This window comes from Eumetopias jubatus, unplaced genomic scaffold, assembly GCF_037043125.1.
Source record: "Eumetopias jubatus isolate StellerSeaLion01/CBP00866 unplaced genomic scaffold, mEumJub1_p1.0 scaffold_6, whole genome shotgun sequence".
Classification (NCBI taxonomy): Eukaryota; Metazoa; Chordata; class Mammalia; order Carnivora; family Otariidae; genus Eumetopias; species Eumetopias jubatus.
The window spans coordinates 77,569,750-77,589,723 of NW_028274812.1; the positions used below are offsets into that span (position 1 = coordinate 77,569,750).

General features: G+C 41.8%; 1 protein-coding gene across 6 annotated transcripts in view; it reads right to left on the reverse strand.

The window, feature by feature from the left end:
• The window catches only part of BCKDHB (branched chain keto acid dehydrogenase E1 subunit beta), a 209,901-nt gene extending 192,186 nt beyond the window's left edge, over positions 1-17,715 (reverse strand). For 5 of the 6 annotated variants that reach the window (XR_003610114.2, XR_003610113.2, XR_015768342.1 and 2 more), the window contains exons 1-3: positions 17,474-17,715; positions 6,308-6,385; positions 4,756-4,824 (exon numbers count right to left, since the gene is read on the reverse strand). Coding sequence is in view for 2 of the 6 variants with exons in the window: in XM_028108103.2 (XP_027963904.1) it covers positions 4,756-4,824; positions 6,308-6,385; positions 17,474-17,678 (352 nt within the window). In the remaining 4 variants the exon portion in view is untranslated. The remainder of the gene's footprint in view (positions 1-4,755; positions 4,825-6,307; positions 6,386-17,473) is intronic. The other variant, XM_028108102.2, reaches the window with a different exon arrangement.
• Between the last annotated feature and the right edge of the window lie 2,259 nt (positions 17,716-19,974).

Consider the following 19,974-nt stretch of genomic DNA (forward strand, 5'->3'; position numbering starts at 1 on the left):
CAATTCCTTGCAAGATGTTCTTTGCTATGTCATTTAATGCCATGTATTCAATGAGATCAATATAATCTTTTAAATACAAGTGCTTTTAACTTCAAAAAAATACTAAGTGGACAGGCTTCTGTACAGCTAAACATCCCTGGCCTGCACTCAAAAGGGCAGAGAATTGTTTTTAAAAGATATATGCTATTTTTTTAAATATGGGAAAAGTTCTATTTTAATAGATTTCTCTTCACCACTTCCTTTATTCTTCACTCCTGAAGACTGACGTTCACTCAGTCTCATTAGAGAGAGTTGATTTAATTGTTCATATTGATCAACCTGGAATTACTCAAAACTTCAATTCATAGTCCTAAAGCGCTTGTTAAAAAAAAAAAAAATTCACAGCAGCTGACAATAAAGCTAAAAGTTAGCGCTTAATTAGCTCAGCCCCGTGTCATAGAGACCTAAATCTGCAGGTGCCTTGATGAGTAGAGGACTTTTTCAAGTGAGAGTTTCTTGCTGTTTTAAGGAAAAATCAGACCGACCAAAAGTCATTAAAGGGAAATAAGGAAATCCCCTTTCTGAAGCAGTGGGCCATTGTCTTGGTGAGAGAGTGAAGGGTAAGTTCACTCAACAACATCCACTTCATAAGTACTGCCAGACACTATATTAGGAGCTCGGGACGCAAAGATGACTTAAAATATCTGTGACCTTCCAGAAGCTGTCTGGTGCAGAGATGTGGGTGGGGAGACAATGACACTGCAGCCTGCACTATGTAAAAGGTATAAAATCTGAGCAGTGAAAACTACTGCCTGGGTCTGCTTGGAGAGTCAGGAAGAGCTTTATAGAGGAAACTTCTAAAGGCAAAAGCAGAGCTTACCAGGGAATCGGATGAGAGAGAGAGATCCAAATGGCATGTGCAAAGGACGAGAGATGGGGAAAAAAGCAGAGGCTTAGGGAAAACATCTAGCGATTCAATATTGGTAAAGAATAAATTGAATGAGGGCGCCTGGGTGGCTCAGTTGGTTAAGTGACTGCCTTCAGCTCAGGTCATGATCCTGGAGTCCCGGGATCGAGTCCCACATCAGGCTCCCTGCTTAGCGGGGAGTCTGCTTCTCCCTCTGACCCTCTTGCCTCTCGTGCTCTCTCTCTCATTCTCTCTCTCTCAAATAAATAAAATCTTTAAAAAAAAAAAAGAATAAATTGAATGAGGCCAGGTAGGTAGGTAGAGGACAGATCTCGGAGTCTTTTGTATAACCTGCCACGAAATGTGCCTTGTAGAACGGTCACACTGGCGGCCAGGTGGGGCCTGGAGGGAGGCAGATTGCTAAGAACAGCGGTGAAACTGTCCAAGCAAATATGATTAAGGATCTGAAGGCAGACTAGGGAGGTGAGAATGGAAAGGAGAGGTCACTTTAGAGACAAACTGTGAAGATGACTGGGGGTGAAGAATGGGAAAGGAGGAAGAGACTCAGATCCCGCCCCCCGGTTTCTGGCTCAGGTAACTGAACGGATAGTGGCGTATTCACCGAGATAGCAAGTGCAGTGGTCACTGTGGATTTGATGGGTGGAGATAATGCACTCCGCAGAGTTTGAAAATAAGAGTTTGGAAATGCTGCATTTGAAGTGACTGGAACACCGAGGTGATGATGTGCCGTGGTATAATGAGAACACAGATGTGAAGCTCAAGCCGGAGCTCTACACTGGATTTAGAAATTCGCCAGTCCCCAGTGAGCAGCAGGGGACAGGGATGAAATGCCCCAGACAGAATGGGTGCAGTCGGAAGAGCACCACTGATGAGAACCTGGGCAGGCAGCCAAAAGAAGCCTCGCCAGCCTCAACGAGCGCTCAGCACGCTACCACACTGGCGAGGGCAAGACAGGGAGAGCGAGGCTAGAAAGTGCGCAGCCACACAGCTACACCAGACGTACACAAGCCTACGTGGCTCAAGTATAATTAGACCTCTGGTTTCCAATTCCACCCGTGAGGAGCTTGGAAGTAGTCACTCTGACCTAACAGCAAGTCAAAAGCCAAAGAGACTGAAAAATGAACAACTCTTCTTAGACCCGAGAGAGAAGAGAGGACAGAGAGCAAACTGCTGTCCTCGAGACTGAAGAGAGAGACAGAGGAATACAGGGAATCTTGACTTACCAGAGCTGAGACTGAGGAGTAAAAACCACTGCGAGAGCCAGTGCCAGAGAAGGAAAACTTGAACTGTAACTGAGGAGTCTCTGGAGGCTCAGTGTGAACAAGCCTGAGAGTTAAAAACTCCAGGGATCCAGTCCTAAGGAGGCCTCCCCAATAAGGGAGCCTCCTGGAGGCTTACCTCCAGGAGCTCGACCGGGTTCCTAGGATAAACACGGGAGAAAAATCCCCTCTTGCTTCCAGCTGGGAAAGCAGTCAAGGAACCATTTGGAAATACGCCAGAGCACTGCCTTCTTAAAAAGGCCTGACATCAAGGGAAACCCGGGTATTTATTGTCAGAGTATAACTGACCTGGGGGAAGGACAATGCCCAACTCCAGTCAGCAACAGCCCTCCTGTCCCACCTGAGAGAGAGAAAAAAACACCTATGAAGTTCACAGTCCTGAGGCATAGGCTCAATAAAGGACTGAGACCTAATCACAGGACTACAGAATGCTTCCCTTCCCCAAACACCTCACCACCACACCCCTAAACGCCGATTTACACCAGTTCCTTTCACCCAGTGCATCATGTCCATCTAGCGAGAGAAAATTACAAGGCACACCAAAAGGCAAAATCACAGTTTGAAGAGACAGAGCAAGCATCAGAACCAGACAAGGCAGGGATTGGAATTACCAGACCAGGGATTTAAAACAACTTTGATGAATATGTGAAGGGTTCCAATGGATAAAGCAGACAACGTGCAAGAACAGGTGGGCAATGTAAGTGGAGCTGAAAATCATAGGAAGAAAACAAAAGTATAATTCTATGTTTTAAACATTAGTTAATATATGCAAACATATTCAGATATGTTCAAATATGGTCTAGAAGTGTGTAAACCAAGAGGGGTACCATGGTTTTCTCTAGGTTATCTTTGGAAGTATGGACAATTTTATGTTCTCCTTTCTGCTTTTCTGCATTTTCCAAATTTTCTTCAATGCGTATGCATTGCTTCTGAAATCAAATATATATAAAGACTTTTCAATTTTTTTTAAAGAGCTAAAGTTTGTAGGCACCTGAATTAGCTGGAACTGAGACAGTGTGAGACAGTAGAGATTGGCCCAATTATCTCAATCTCTAAACAGCTGTTAGAAAGAGACAGGAGAAAGCAGAGGGACAAGACTCAGAAAATCAACCTGCTATAAAGAGAAGAGAACTTCCTGGTAGCGAGGTGGAACATGATGCCATGACGTCCTGGATTCAAATATAACACAACCTCAGAGAAGAGTGGAAAAAGGAAGAACAACAATTAGGAAAAAAAAATCGGAAAGACTCTCCCCCTTACTCGCATGCACCCGTGAGCTTTAGAGAGCAGTGGCAAAGGTAAAAAGAAAGGTAGACGTCAACTCCTCCCCCTAAACTTAAGCATTTTTCTGACTTCCAGTTTAGGTAAGACTGAAAGAAGAAACGAAAAGTCAAATCACCTCAAAGCCACCCCTAACAGTAAGGAGTTGAAATATATTCCTTACACAGCAAGTCAGGAGGGAGGATGCTGGGATGGGCCAAAATGCACTCTGTCTGAAGTCTGAGCCAAATGAAATGAGTAAAAGCAATAGGCAGAAATCAATCACATGCCAAGCAAAAGCCAAGAGATCAGCTGAGGTAAGACGTGTGGAAGGATAATGGGATGGCCAATTTTTTTTTTCTTTTTTTGGAAGAGGGAATGGTAAATTTCACGTGTCAACTCAGCTAGGTGATGGTGCCCAGTTGTTTGGTCAAACAGTACAGATATTGCTGTGAAAGTATTCTTTAGATGTGATTAACATTTAAGTCACTAGACTTTTAGGAAAGCAGATGGCCCTTCATAATACGGATGAGCTTCACCCAATCATGTGAAGGCCTTAGGAAAAAAGACAGGTTTCCCCAATAAGAAATTCGGCCTGAAGACTGCAACATAGAAACCCTGCCTGGGTTTCTAGCTTGCTGGCTTGCCCTACGGATTTCAGACTTGCCAGCCCCCTCATTATGTGAGCCAATTCCTTAAAAAATAAATCTCTCTCTCTTTCTCAAAATAGATATAGGTGTAGACATAGATATAGAGAGAGAGGGATGCATATAAATACAAAGAGATATATGAATATATAATACACATACATATATACACAAATACATAGCTACAAATATATATATATATATATCCTAATGCTTCTAATTCTCTGGAGAACCCTGACTAATACAGGTAATAAAAGATGAAATCTATTAAAAGAGACCAGGAGGGCAGAATCTTGAGCTAGAGACACTGGAATCAAAATTGGGTAGGGTAGGCAGTAGTAAGAGATCAAAGCTTCCTGGATTTGAATGACATGAAAAACAATACATTTAATGAAGATGATTTTGGCATCTATAAATGTGTGATCTGAACCAGATCAGAGAGATACTGCAATTAGAACACATCAGGAGAAATCTAGGCCAAAGGATTCTGTGGATGGCTATGGAAATGGAAAACTAAACCAAACAACAAAAATAAAAACAAAAACCAACATCTATACAATAAGGATATGGCAAACAATGGAACAGGCATCTTATGTATCTTCAAGATATTTAAGGAAAAGTTATACAGGAATACTATTCATATATAAAGATGGTGACTTACCATACTTGTCTCGCAAGCCAACCGTACATCTAAAGACTCCTCCAAAGGCGACATCTTCACCAAATATTACTGAAAAACAATATTTAAAGAACATGTTTTATTTAATAACCCTTAAGTGATACTGACAACAAAACATAGGTAATTTAAATGTTTACACTTTAAATCAGAAAACAGAAATGAATCCGAGGTTTAAATCAAGGTTTCTCAACTTCAACATTACTGACAGTTTGGACTGAATAATTCTTTTATTGCAGCAGCCTGTTCTGTGCATTGCAGACATAGAGCAGCATCCCTGGTCTCTACCCAGTGGATGACAGTTGCGCCCCCCACTGCAAAACACACACACACACACACACACACACACACACACACACAGTTGTGACAGCTAAAAGTGTCTCCAGAAGTCGTTAAACATAAAGGAAGAAGGGGGATTACAATCACCCCAAGTGATGAAGAACCACTGATCTAGAACGTCATCTTGTTTTACCCATGAAGAAAACGAGGCCAGAGCAGTAGTAAAGTAACTTGACCAGTAAGAAAGCAAGGGGCAGAACTATGACTCACACTCCAAGCTCAAGTCCCCCACCAGTGGTTCTCTTTCTTACATGGTCTACAGTGAAAGACAACAATCTGAAGGGCTGAGGGAAAAGCATTCCAAGGTGAGAGAACAGTCCAAAGTAGGAAAAGAACCTAAATTGTGTGAAAGGAGGCAAGAATGGTGGGAGATAGTGAGCAAGGCAATGACAATAAAAATGGGTGTTCATAGAGCTGAATTTATTAACTCACCTAACCAGCTTTGTGGACCTTAGGAAAACAATTCACCCTTCTTTACTCTTGAGATCAATCATTCTCAGATGACAGGCAAACAAAGCAAGATCTCGTCACCCACTAGTGTAGCTCTCACTTCCTCCTAACAAATAACCTCTACTTTGCTTGACCTTAAAACCAGGGATTCGCAAGTGGAAGCCCAAGGTATACTAAATATATATATTTATATATACTAATACATATATATATGAAGTAAAGCCAACCAAATTTAGAAAACATACAGCAGAACAACTGTTTTTATACCAATAATTAAATTTGTAAGATAAAGTTATTTACAAATATAAAAGTTATTTCAAAAAAATCTTGTAAGTGGGATGACAATGTATCTCAAAGGAAAGTGTGGAATCAAATCTTCATTTCATAAACAGATTCATAAATCTGAATGAAGTGGTACCTCCCATTTTTTTCTATATACTGGAGAAACAGAAGTACACAGTAGGTATTAACCCAGAAAGTATTACTATAACATCAGGACCACACATACTATGGGAGAAAGTTGACTTGATGATGTTAGATATACATGAGAACTAATTCATAATGAATTGATTTTAAAAAATGTGTTAATACCATAATCTTATTATTTAACCTTAATCATTTGATCAGATCTTTTAAAAAATTTCAGGGAGACGTAATGTTAACCATTGAGCTTCAGACGCAATATTTCCAGCAAATTTTCAATTCTGAATTAACACAGCTACCACACTCAGGCACAAAGGAAGTTTACCTGCAGTAGGATCTTTAGCCAATGAGTTATCCAAGGCACTTGTTATCGCCTGGAAAAGATTCATTTTCTGAGTTTGCCCTGTGAAAATTTAAAGAAAAAAATTTTTAAGTAACATTCCTACATTGTAAGATGTATAAAAAAATAATTAGTTTTTTAACAGTTGATTAAAACATGATTAAAATCAAAGTAGAAAGGAAGATACAGAATACACTATGTGAATTTACTGGATCATTCACAATGAGGCTGGTTTTGTGGAAAGAACAAAAGCAATATAGACTTCTGCGCTTGATGATGAAGCCAAATTTACACATATTAAGCAATTAAAAAACAAGTATAAAAAAGGAAAAAGGAATTTAATCAAGTCACCAAATGTGTATAGGCAATAAATAAAAGTGATGGGAAGTCGGAAAAGGGAACCAGCCAGAGTAAAAGTGGTCTGGGAAGACACTCCGGACAGGGGTTAAATACATCATAAAAAGTGCACATGACCCGAGGCACATGTTAAATATGCCAGTAACAGCAAATAGTCATGGGCCATAAAACAATGAGGGAGGAAGACTAATGATAAACTTTAGCACTCAGTTTGGAGAGAACTATAAGCCCATGCCTCGACACACCAGACTTAGTAATTCCTACTGTCTTACTGCTCAAGTATTATCTCTGCAAGCCAACCTCTGGCTCCCTAAATAGGCTGATAGGAGGGTGAAATGGAACAACACATGGAAAGCACTTAGAACAGTACCTGATACAGTGAGTGCTAAATAAATAGGAGCTATTTATTATTAGAATCGGGGCTTTGCCCATGTCCTTCATCTTGACCTTGGTATTATCTTGAATGGTACAAAACTTTATTTAATAAAGTTCCAAATGTTAGAATTCAGGAACATCATTACTTTAGAGCTTTCAGTCTTGGTGCTGCCCAGAACTTGAGGTCAGCTCCTCTCCAAAAACACTCTTCAGGGCAGAGAAAAGCTTCTGCCTGAATCTTCTCTGATCCACAGGCCATCTTCACTTTAGTGCCTGATCTGTGCACCAGTATTCACTCTAACCCACAGCCATGCTGGTAGCAAATCCCTTGAACACCTGCTAACTACCCTGACTACAGTCCCATCTAACCTCTGTGTTCCTCCCTGACTACGGTCCCATCTAACCTCTGTGTTCCTCGGTAGCCTGGTGTGTCCCAAAAGCCATGGCCTAATTCACAGTGTGGGTCACAATGGTGCCATCAACACTCCGGCTGTCACACATGCTGGCCACTCACGCTTATCCTGGAGACCCATCTTCGTCCCAAGCCCAGCCTGGATCCACAGCACGCTCTGATTTATGACATCATCCACCATCCACTGATACTCAACCTTCTTACTCGCTACCTGCTCTGACCCCTTCCACACTGCCAAATGCCCGGGCTTCAGGTCCAGGCAATACCCACTCGGATCTGCCCTGCTGCCCTCTCTCCCGAAAATAAAGGCCTGTTTCTACTCTTATTTTTGATGGGGATAATAGGAATTCATTCCAGAAAGTATTGTTATGGCATGCATGCCAAAGGATACATAATCACACCACATGTCCATGACTTCATAATCTATTTTTCTTCAGGCTAAGGCTGTATCATTTGATAGATACTTGCCTTAAATCCTTCTCCGCTGTATAAAACCTCTTTAAAAGTGCTTATTGGTACCCAGCATCAGATGACAATGGTTTAGGGCAAACCTTTTATCCCACCACCGTGACATTCCCATTCTTTCTCCCATTTCACACATTTCCTAAAGCAAGATTTTTGTCTATTATGATGTTCATAGCTAAGAACCTAAGAAGGACAAAAATGCCTAAACATCTAAAGTGGCATTTATTTCAAGTGTGCTGACCATCTGAATTAATCCTGAAGGCCTCCAAGACATCTTATTTCATTGCTGTTCAACGAGTTTGGAGTACAAAAAAAGCAAATACTTTAATAATAAAAATCATACCAAGTAAATCTGGAAGGTATTGCTTAATTACCCACAAAGAATCTACTCATCTTGTAGGAAAGTAATTTATAAGTATGGGTATTTAAAGGCTTTATTTCCATGTAAGCAAAAAAATTTCCACTCCTGAATACTTTTTTTCAAATACATGCAAAATTTTAGGGGTTTGGACTAACTGCTATGCTACTAGGTGCTTTTAAAAGATTTAAATAATTTTTAATAGAGCAACAGCTATCTTTCAATTATTTTTAAAGTTGCAGTGTGGTCTGTGAATGAGTGAGGAAGAAATCACAAATCATTCACAGGTGAGATCACTTTAAATATTTATTCACCTTAGAATTACTTATTCTCCTACAGGTTATATTAAAGATCATTGATAAGATACGCCTATGTTCTCTCATGATAAAGTATGTACCTGTAGCACGTCTAACTATGAACACTAAAAAATTATTAAACACTGTTGCCAAATCATACAATTACCAGTATCAATAAATGGCTGCTAAATTTCAAAACCAGACTGACAACTCTTCTTTCCAGGATAAAAAGTTAAAACAAGACAAAAATGGACACAGCGGTGCAATTTCCCTAGTCAGGGATACCAGCTAATGGATACCCATTGGTAAAACATAGCTTTATGGATGGAGTGAGCCGATCACTTGAACCTGTCCTAAGTAGAGCATTGTGAAAAACCAGGTCATTATCACTGCTGCAAAGATAAAGTGGTACGTAATGTAGTGTCGGTGGAATATAAGGAACACAACAGAACAGAAGCCCCAAGAGGGCAGGGATTCTTACTTGCTTTTGATCAGAAGTATATGCTTAGTGCTTATAACAATGCCTGACATATAGTAGGTGCTCGATAAATATTTGTTGAATGAATGACTGAACAAAGAAACATATGAGGCTAGTTCAATAAAGATAAAATATACAAAGTAAACTGTTCATCAACCACTTAAAGAGGAAGAAATACAGTAGGAAAAAATATCTACCGATGTTACAATTCAGAGTCAGACTGCAGGGGAGCAGGAGTGAGGCAGAGGTGATACTGAGGTGGAGAATTCAGTTATTCTGAATAACTCTTCAGTATGCAGTAGCATTGAAGGGAGAAGCCTTCCACAGAACTAGAGGATCGAGACAAAACAGGCAAATGGATGCCCAAGAAGCAGTATCTAGAAATAAACAAGGTCAACAGCAGGGCAGGTAGACAGTTAAGTGCGTTTGTAGTTAGACCATGAACAAATAAAAATACACAGCTGTGATATGGAAAGTGAGGGTCTACTTTCAGAAACCAAAGGTTCTGCCAGCACATTCAGCACTGGCCCTTCTCTGAGCTGCCTGGTCCTTGGTATACACCTGGATAGCATAGCATTTTCACATCATACTCCTTAGAAAGCTCAGCACTTAGTGCCTAACCCACACATGACAATCAGGATATGCCCACTGAAGGATGATGGAGGAATGATTTTAGTGGCATAATCCGGTACTAACCACACGGTGAAATGGAAAGATGCCTAAGAAACTACCTATTTTCTCCCAGCAAAACCTCTTCTACCCGCCTCCAGATGCCCTGTCCTCCGGGAATCCCTTTGTTATGGGCCACATATGTACCTCTATCCATTCTGATCCCTATTACAGTGTTTCCCAACCTCTACCCCATAAAGTAAGTTTCAGAGAGAATTCAAATATGAGGGACAGAACATTTTGTATTAAAATATAAATGAAGGATCTATAATCATAAATGCCTTTTTAAAGTGCCCGTAAAGAAGGGGGGTGGGGAGACTGCCACCTGAGGCCAAAATTGGGAAGACCTAAGAAAGCTTTAAAGTTGAAGAGACTATGGCTAGCAGCCCTGGGTCCCCCATCTCAGGGCACCTGGTAACTTATGTCATGGTATGACGAGCTACAGCTGTTTCCCTTCCTTGGCTGGATACTTCCCTACTCGGTCGGTCTCTAAATGGTTTTTAAGTTCTTCTGTATGCTGGTGACTCCCAAATGGGTTTCTCCAATCCAGACCTCTCCTCTGAGCTTCTGACTTACATCCAACAGTCGCCAGTTCCCAACTTGGGTGTCGGGCTTTTCTAACTCAGTAAGCACTCAGCTAAACTCTTGATGTCTGCTCCCAAAACCAGTCTTTTCCATCTTAGCAAACAGCACTATCCTCAACTTAAGTGTCCAAGCCAGAAATTGAGAAAGCACCCTTGAATGTCTTCCTTTGATTCATTTCTTGTATCCAATCCATCCAATCCTACTTCCAAAATAGAGCTTCTTCCAAAGACATATACTTTGGATCTATCTTTGGATACGTATTACTTCCAAAATATAGCTTAAAATCTAGTGCTACAATGTCCGAATTCCAGAACTCACCATCTCTTTCCTGTTCCTGAAAACCACCTCCTGATGTCTTGTCTTAGCCAGCTCTGGCTACTATAGCAAACACCACAGACTGAGTGGCTTAAACAACAGAAACTTATTTCTCACTCTTCTGGAGGTTGGGAAGTCCAAGACCACGGTGAGTCCCTGATGAAGACCCTCTTCCTAGTTTGCAGAAGGCCATCTTCTTGCTGTATCCTTACATGGTGGAAGTGAGAATCTCTCTTGTGTCTCTTCTTCTCAGGGCTTTAATCCCATTCATGAAGGCTCCACCCTCATGACCTAATTACCTCCCAGTGACCGCCATCTCCAAATGCAACCACACTGGGGATTAGGGTTTCAACATAAGAATGAATGACGGATGGGGAAGACACATTCAGTCCATAGTACCACCTCCTCACTTCTACCCCTTCACCACTCATTCATCAAAGCGCTACTACAATAAGTCCTAAAAAAGCATTGCATTTCATGTTACCCCTCTGCTCAAAATCCTTCTAAGTTCTCTGACGCCCGGAATAAAGCCCCACTCCAAATCATGTCCACAAAGCCCTGCTTGATCTCATACCTGCCCACCTCAGAAGTCCTATTGTGTACCACTATCCCCAAGGCTCAGCACCTGACTCTTCTCTCAGTTCCCCCAAACCAAGCTCCCTGCAACATCAGGACCTTCATGAACACTGGGTCCTCTGCCTGGCACCCCCTTTATACCTCTTTGGATACTCCTTCGTGATCCCTTAGAGCCTAGTTAAATGCTATCTCTTCTTAGGGGTCTCGCTAGATCTCTATTATTCTTTTTTCCTGCACCGGAACATTTCCTATAGGTCATTTATTGCAACTGGGATTGATTTAAGTATGCATTTGCTTGCTATTTGTTGTCCATCTCCCCCACTAGACTTCAAATTCCATGAGCACGGGTCCATATCCACATTTGTATTTTGTGCTAAGCACCTGGCATAAAGTTTAGCATCCAGGAGAAAATTAAAATGCATACAAAATTAAAATGCATACAATGAATAAAGAAACCTATACATACACATAATGCCTAAAATCAGGGACAGGGAGAGGCCCAGATGTGTTCTTGGGGAGCAAAACAGTGCAATGAAGGAAGTTTAAATGTCAAAAAGTAGAGGGGCATGTGGGTTCAGGTGATTAAGCGTCAGACTCTTGATTTCAGCTCGGGTCATGATCTCAGGGTCATGAGATCAAGCCCTGCGCTGGGCTCACGCTCAGCGTGGAGTCTGCTTGTCCCTCTCCCTCTGCTCCTCCCCACCCCTACCCCGCTCGCTCACTCTCGCTCTCTCAAATGAATAAATAAAATCTTTAAAAAAAAAAAAAAAAAGGAGAAGTTTAGGGCCCCTGGGTGGCTCAGATGGTTAAGCGTTTGCCTTCGGCTCAGGTCATGATCCCAGGGTCCTCGGATCAAGCCCCGCATTGGGCTCTCTACGCAGCAGGGAGTCTGCTTCTCCCTCTCCCTCTGCCACTCCCCCTGCTTGTACTCTCTCTGTCAAATAAATGAAATCTAAAAAAAGTAGAAGTTTAACCATTTAAAACCTATTTCCATCTAAATTTCTTTACCATAAAATGTGGATGATAATAGGATCCCTATCACAGCACTGTTATATGAGGATTAAATGAATTGCTACATGTAAGCACTCAGAATAGTGTTTGGTACCTGGTAAGCTCTGATAAAAGTGTCTGCCATCATTATTACCATTCTTTGGGGTACCATGGAAAGGTCTGGATGAACAATTATAAAGGCAGAAGAAGAAAACAGAGTAGGAAGAGAAAACGGGAAGGACCTAATTTGGGGCAATTCTGATTAAGACAGGGAAAAGACACATGGAGAGAATTATCTAGTCTCAAAGGTTCCCAACTTTTGACATGGTTGTGGTGGTGCCAGACTAGCACTCAGAAGAGCCTACCTCATAATGCTATATTCTGCCAACACTTCCAATACTATGGAATAAATGTTTGTGTCCTCCCCACCAACATTCATATGTTGAAACTTCATCCCCAGCATGATGGTACTTGGACATGGGGCTTCCGGAGATGAACAGGTCACAAAGGTGGAGCCCTCCTGAATGGGATTCATGCCCTTATAGAAAGAGACCCCACAGAGCTCCCTTCCACTATGTGAGGTCATAGTGAGAAGACAGCCGGCTAAAAGGCAAGAAGCAGGGCCTCACCAGATGCCAAATCTGTCAATTCCTCGATCTTGGACTTCCCAGCCTCTAGAATTGTGAGAAATAAATTACTGATGTTTATAAGCCACCAGTCTATGGTACTTTTGTTACAGCAGCCCAAATGCACTAAAACATCCAATCAACACATCCAAACCTAAGTCATCCTTTCTCCAGAAACATGCTTCTCTCTTCCAGCACCCCTCATCTGTATCGGTGATACCACCACTCACCCTCCTTTCGGCATCCCAGGCTAAAAATGTCAAGTCATCTTTGATACCCCTTCCCCTCAGCCTCCACAGGCAAAAGAGCACCAGATCTAGTCAATTCCTTCAAAACACAGAATCATCCCCGCTGACACTCCCCAACCTTTAAACAATTATATCCTCTCGCATGGACAGTACAATATCCCTCTGATTGATTGCTCTGTCTCCTGACTTTCCCTTCATTAATCAATTCTTATAAACTCTCCTCATAATAACACACGAGCACATCGCAAGCCACTCTCTTACTTATAAGCAAGGGATGGCCCTCCCCAGCCCACAGAATCAAACCCGAACCTGAATGTAATGCACCCAGCACAGTGTAAGCTACACTGGATATATTCAATCTTTTCTCTCCCCCAACCTTTCTTCTGGCTTTCCAAACTTATTTCCTACCCCTCCTCTTTTTCCTCCAAAAGAACTCACTCCTTCTCATTCCTCATAAAAGCCTATGCTTTCTGGCCTCTCTTTACTCATGTTGTTCCCTTCTCTACAAATTCTAATACTGGAAAGAAGAACTTCATCCCCACAGAAAGAGACTCTTCGGTCTACCCTTGATTTCTGAGAGCTGCCTGCCAGCGCAACCACAAAGGCTTTCCCAGGCACCAGAGAACAAGCTTACCTCACATCGGGGGCTTCCGCATTGCTTGCCCTTTTTCCTTCTAGGAAAATACTGTTCTTCTACCTTGGAGTTAATTCCTTAGTCATTCCTCACAGTGAAGCTTAAATGTCACCTCCTCAGATTCGACCCTGACCATCACTCCATTTAAGCAGTCTCTTTCATGTGTCAAAATAACCAAAATTTTAAAAATAAAACTATTTGTAGCATACATGAAAGACAAAGAGTTACTATCTTCATTAATATCTTTAATATACAAAACATGAGCAGAACAGTAGTGTGAGAGGCTCTGAAGATAGATCTATTTGGGTTCACATTCTGGTCCTGCTACTCCTCAGACTTGGGCAGGCCACTAACATCTCTGAGCTTCAATTTTCTCATCTATAAAATGAGCATAACAGTCTCTAGGTCACAAGGTTACTGTGAGGATTACAGACTGATGTCTATCACACCTGGAATAGACAGTTGTTCAATAATGGTAGATAGGATTTGTACTGATAGACAAAATTACTAGGCATATAATTTTTTAAATATGCAAAGACAAATAAATCTGGCAAACAAATATCTGGTAATTATTCCTTAATAGAAATAAAACAAGTACATATTAAAACAAAGTGCAATTAGAACAACACATCCAAGCATGCCGTGCACACACACAATTCTGATCCCAATTCCAATCTGTGTGTTTTTTTAACACACAACCAAGCAATTCTGCACCACCAGCTGGGTGCCCTACAATGTGACCCAATTCTGACACCATCTGCCTGGAGTTAGTGTCAGATCCCCCAGGTTAAGGGCTCAGTCCGAAGACTGCACCCACCTCCCAGTTCACATGCCAATCACAAGTCCAGGTTGTCACCCATGCTTCTGACTCACTGGCTATAGATTGGAGGTTCCCACCATTCCCTCTTTGGGTTCAATTAATTTGCTAGAATGGCTCACAGAACTCAGAGAAATATTTTACTTACAAGATTACTGGTTTATCATAAAAGGACATAACTCAGTAACAGCCAGATGGAAGAGATGCATAGGGCAAGGTATGGGTCAAGGACACAGAGCTCCCACGCTCTCTGAGCACGCCACTATCCCTGAATCTCTACCTATTCACCAACCCAAATGCTTTCTGAACCCCATCCTCTTGGGTTTTCAAAGGAGGTCTCATTAGATAGTCATGACTGATTAAATTCATTCAACCTCCAGAACCATTCCCCTCTGCAGAGGTCGGGGGTGGGACTGAAATCCCACAATTGATTTCTCTAGTGAATAGCTTCCATCCTTAGATGAACTAGGAGCTTTCAAAAAGTTACCACCAGCGTAACAAGACACATTTATTGCTCTCATCAAAGGAAATTGCAAAGGTTTAGGAGCTCTGTGCCAGGAAAAGGGGACAAAGACCAATATGTATTTCTTATTATAAATCACAGTATCACAGCACGACTGTGATTTTATCATGACACCCAATACTCAGACTCTTATACATGCAGATGGAAGTATAAACTATAATTTGAACTATGTAATAAAAATCCATTAAACTGTTCCTATCTTGAGTCAGAAATCTCACCCCTAGGACTTTAAAGAAATAATCTCAGATACATAAAGGATACATGAAATGTTTCTATCCACATTATTTATAACAGCGCAAAGTGTAAAACAAAAGCATAATGGTAATTATTAAAAGTTTCCACTTATTGAGTGAGTGCTTCTTAGTAGTCAAACTGGGTTAAGTACATTGTACACAACTGTCTATATTTAGTCTTCGTAACAATCTCTGAAGTAGGTATTATTATAAAATCCTTACTTACAAAGAAACTGAAGCCTAGAGATGGTAAGTGAGTAATCCAAAATCATAGGTAGCAGGGCCAAAACCAAACCTAGGACAATCTGATCCTAGGGCCAAGATCTTAACCACTAAACTAGAGTGTTTATACTCCATGGAACATGTCGCCTTTTTTTTTTTTTTAAGATTTTATTTATTTGACAGAGAGAGAGCACACAAGCAGAGGGAGAGAGAGAAACAGGCACTCTGCTGAGCAGGGAGCCCAGTGCGGGGCTCAATTCCAGGATCATGACCTGAGCCGCAGGCAGACGCTTAAGGGACTAAGCCACCCAGGCACCCTGAACACACCGCTTTCTAAAGAAGGTTATGAAAACTATGTAATCATACGGGGAAACACTTCTGATTAAGTAATACAGATTGTATCTGCGTTAAAACTACAGTTACGGGAAAAATTTAATTCTGCTAATTTGATCAATGGAATAATGTAATTCTGCTAAACTGAAAGGAAATACCTGGAAGGATACACACCAAAATGTTAGCAGTATTTACAAATAGTAGTGGATGGTGAGATTACTTTTTCTTACCTTTTTCTATTATCCAAATTATCTGTAACATGCATTTATTTTTATTTTTATAAGAACAAACATGTGATTATCATTCTACCTGGATTTTAGTAATTTCACAATTATGGAAGGAGGCTGCAGAGATTAAGAAGACCTATATTCTATTTCTCGAGTATTGGGCTAAAGTTTCTTTGCTTTCAAGACAGAATTCAAGTTTCATCCTGTTGGTGAGAAAAAATTGCTATTCACTTTTATGGTATCTACTGTTTCACAAAAGTGGTACACCTCTTAGTAAATTATTTCTACATGCATTACAGCACATTGTTTAGAATGGAAGCTCTAGATTCTAAATAATTAAAATCCAAAGCAGAAGCTATCACTAACTTATCTGTGTAACTTTGGACAAACTATCTCAAGACTTCAGTTAACATCACTTACCTCTAAACGTTGTCCTAAGCATCCAATGAAATAATGAATGTAAATTTTTCAGCACAGTCCCTGCCTATGGTAAGCACTCAATATATATTCATGCCTATTATTCACAAGTATAGACACCCTTCCAAAAATATCAGATCTAGCATGTGAGAAGTTATCAGGCAAGGAAAAGGTAAATGTTCTCTAATTGCTTCCATTGTTCTGATAATAGATCAGCAGATCTTTCGGAAATTACATATAACTTGCAGAAGAAATGGTAAAAGTCATGCAACTGCCATACTGTGAGGAGTTTGCCATGTGCCCTTCCTACCAATGAGAGTACTAGAGGGCCTCCTCCTCCCCTCACCTTCATCAATTACCCACTCCTTAGCTAAGTGGCAGCCTAGCCCAGCCCAGCCCCAGGCTCATTGCTAGGCTCAAATGGGAAACCTGGGGTTCTTTCCCATCTCCAGGAACAACCTGTTCTATGACCTCCGGGAAATCAATTCAATTACTTAGTCCTTCCACTTCCTCTTCCCTGCCAAAACAAAAATAATAATAATGTCATCATCATCATCATTATTAAAGAATAAGAAAAAAAATTCTCTTTTAAATACCGGTGCCTGCAGTTAATGGCCCAGTTCCGGACAAACTGGGACAACACTAGGACCAAGGCTGGGAAAGTAAGGATGGAGAACTGAGAAAAGGAGGCGTTCCCTAGGCACCACCCCTCCACCCTCTGCCCTTCCAGACCGCGGTATGCCCTCTCACCCATCTCGAGGGTTCTGAGGGGATGCCTCTCGAGGATTGTACAGTCACAAAAATAGAGCGACGAGGAAACCACAGCCAGACCCTAAAGGAGGGAGGCTCCAGAAAGCAGCGCAGGAATTACACCAAGATGCAAGATCAGCCTGCTGGCCGCCGCCCACACAAGCAGGGTGGCACTCCTTGCGAGGCCCCCACAGGCCTGGGAGGCTGGATTGCACCAGGAGCAGACAGGGCAGTCCCTAGCTCACCATACTCCTGGGGCTCCGGGTCCGGCTGGAAAGTGAAGTGAGCCACATGCCTCCTCTGCGCAGCAACCCCGGTGGCCGAGTCGGGCTGCAGCAAGCCCCGCAGCAGCCCCGCGCCTCGAAGCCGACGCCACTGTCCTTCCGCCCCGGCCGCACGTAGCCTCAACAGCCCGCCCACAGTCGCCGCCAACGCCGCCAACGCCGCCATCCCCACTTGTATCCCGGGTTTGCGAGCTACGCCGCCGCAAGCGGCAGGCAGAGAGGGCAGAGCACCGAGACGACTTCCTTATTGGTTGGGCCCAAGGGGCGGACCCATGAATCGGACCAATCGGAGTTAGGAATTCGGGGGTGGGGAAGACGACGAAAGGAGACCAGGGGTGTTTTCTTGTAGAGCGCATGCGGAAGAGGAGCTGGGGCGGGGGCGAGCGAGCAGGTGAGCTCCAATGAAATTGTTCCTGGAGGTGGAGCCTTCACAAAGTCACTGCGTGTTCCCACGGCGCGGACGCGGGTCTGTAATCTTACACGCTAATCCTGGATTTGTTCTTTACTGATGTCATTTGCATTGTTACCTCCGATAACTTTTTCATTTTGAGATTTATGCTTTCTTTCCAAAATGTAACCCTTTTTTAGCCAATCCTGTTCTTTATCTGTATTATTTTATAAGTAAAAGATGGAAAGGGTTACTGATTGGCATTGCTTATTGGTTTTGGGTTTCAAAAAACTGGGAATCACTGCTCAAAGCTTCCGCTCTTTATTCAAAGCTTCCTTGAATCCTTACTATAAGCATGTAAACATTCTTACTGATTTTGTTTTTCAGGATTTAGGGGAGAGTTAGAGAGGTAAACTCAGATTTCATCCTGCAAATCCATGTAATAGGAATTCAGATGCATTTTTGTCCAGGTGCCGTGAAAATGACCTGACCGGCTTACACTAACGTTGAAACTTGGAGAATTACAATCGTTAATTTACGTTTATAATAATCAATTTCAAAAATCTTTAAAATTCAGATGTTTTAAAGGATACCTTCCCTGCTCATGAATTTAAAAATCACAGTAAAATATGACAGAGACAAAAGTGAAAGGGTTTCCATGAGATGAAGGTGGGAGGGGGGGAAGGACAGGCCCAAACAGAATTGGGAGAGGAGTGGGAGAAAATGAAGAGGAAGGAAGAGGGGAAAGGATGTTCTTCTTCTGGTTATTCTTGGCCTCACCACCTATGTTTGGTTTTACAAGGGAGGCGAGGGAGAAGAGAGAAGAAACGGGGTGAGGACAAAGGCCAGGAGGCCAAAAACCAACTGCCTGTTTTCTGCTTGGGACTGAGAGACAGAAATTTAAATCTGCTAAAGAGAGAACCAGAATTATATCCATTATCCCTACTTCTACACCAATATATCCATTATTCCTATTCCTACTCTACACCTGCGAGGGGCTTGGCACTGGGCGTGGAGCCTGCTTAAGATTCTCTCTCTCTCTCCCTTTCCCTCTGCCCCTCACCCCCCCCACCCTCTCTCAGATGATAATAATAATAATAATAAAAGAATGTCCTAGTTGGTAGAGAAAAGAGACAAATTATATAACTACAATTCAATGTCACAGGGACTCTAGAACAGCGTGAACAAAATGAACCAAGAACAATAAGCTCTGTTTTTAGAAGTCAAGAATGCTTCTAGAAGTAATGCTGAGCTGGACCTAAAAGATGAGTAGAAATTATCAGGCAAACTAGGGAGGAGAAGGTATTCTAAACAAAGAAAAAAACACAAAGGCTAACAGGGCCAGAAGGAACACGGTGCATTCTAGGAAGAGAAAACAGATTGGTGGCTGCTAGACTTGGAGTATAGAGATTGACAGGAGTTGGAAAGATAAATTAGAGGGAGATTTTCAAGGTCTTCATATGCTGGTCTAAGAAGTGTGTACTTACAACCACATACAGTCAGGAACAACAAAGAGAATACCTAACAGATTTGTCTGCCAAGCAAATTATTATTGAGGGGGAGTGAGTTTGAAATTTTCCCTATCCTCACCACACCATCTGCCTGGTAACCGTGAAAATGTCTATGTTATTAAAGTGGGATCTACCCTGGCCACATTTCATTGATAATAAGTTGGGAAACTGTCATTTTCTGGGAATCTTGGAAGCATAATTTAGAATTAGGGTATCTTTAAATGCCACTGGGAGATGCAAAAAATGAGAGTTTTCAGAAATCTGGTAGATCAGAAAAGGTGAAAAATATGACTGCATCTGAGTTCCTGATTCTATTTGTTCCTGAGGCCTAAGTGCTTTCTGGTCCTGGGTTTCGATGAAACTATGAGACACCATGATCACCTTAAAATAGATTCTCCTCTGAGCTTAAGTTACTTCTAATTGCATTTCTGCAACCTTAACCTCTCTGAACACCTTCAGAACCCATGACTGTGGAGGGAATACAAAGCGAAGTTGCTAGTCTTTCTTCAGTATGACTCTTGGCTTATTCTCTGTCATTGAGCTTCCGTACGTGTCAAACCTAC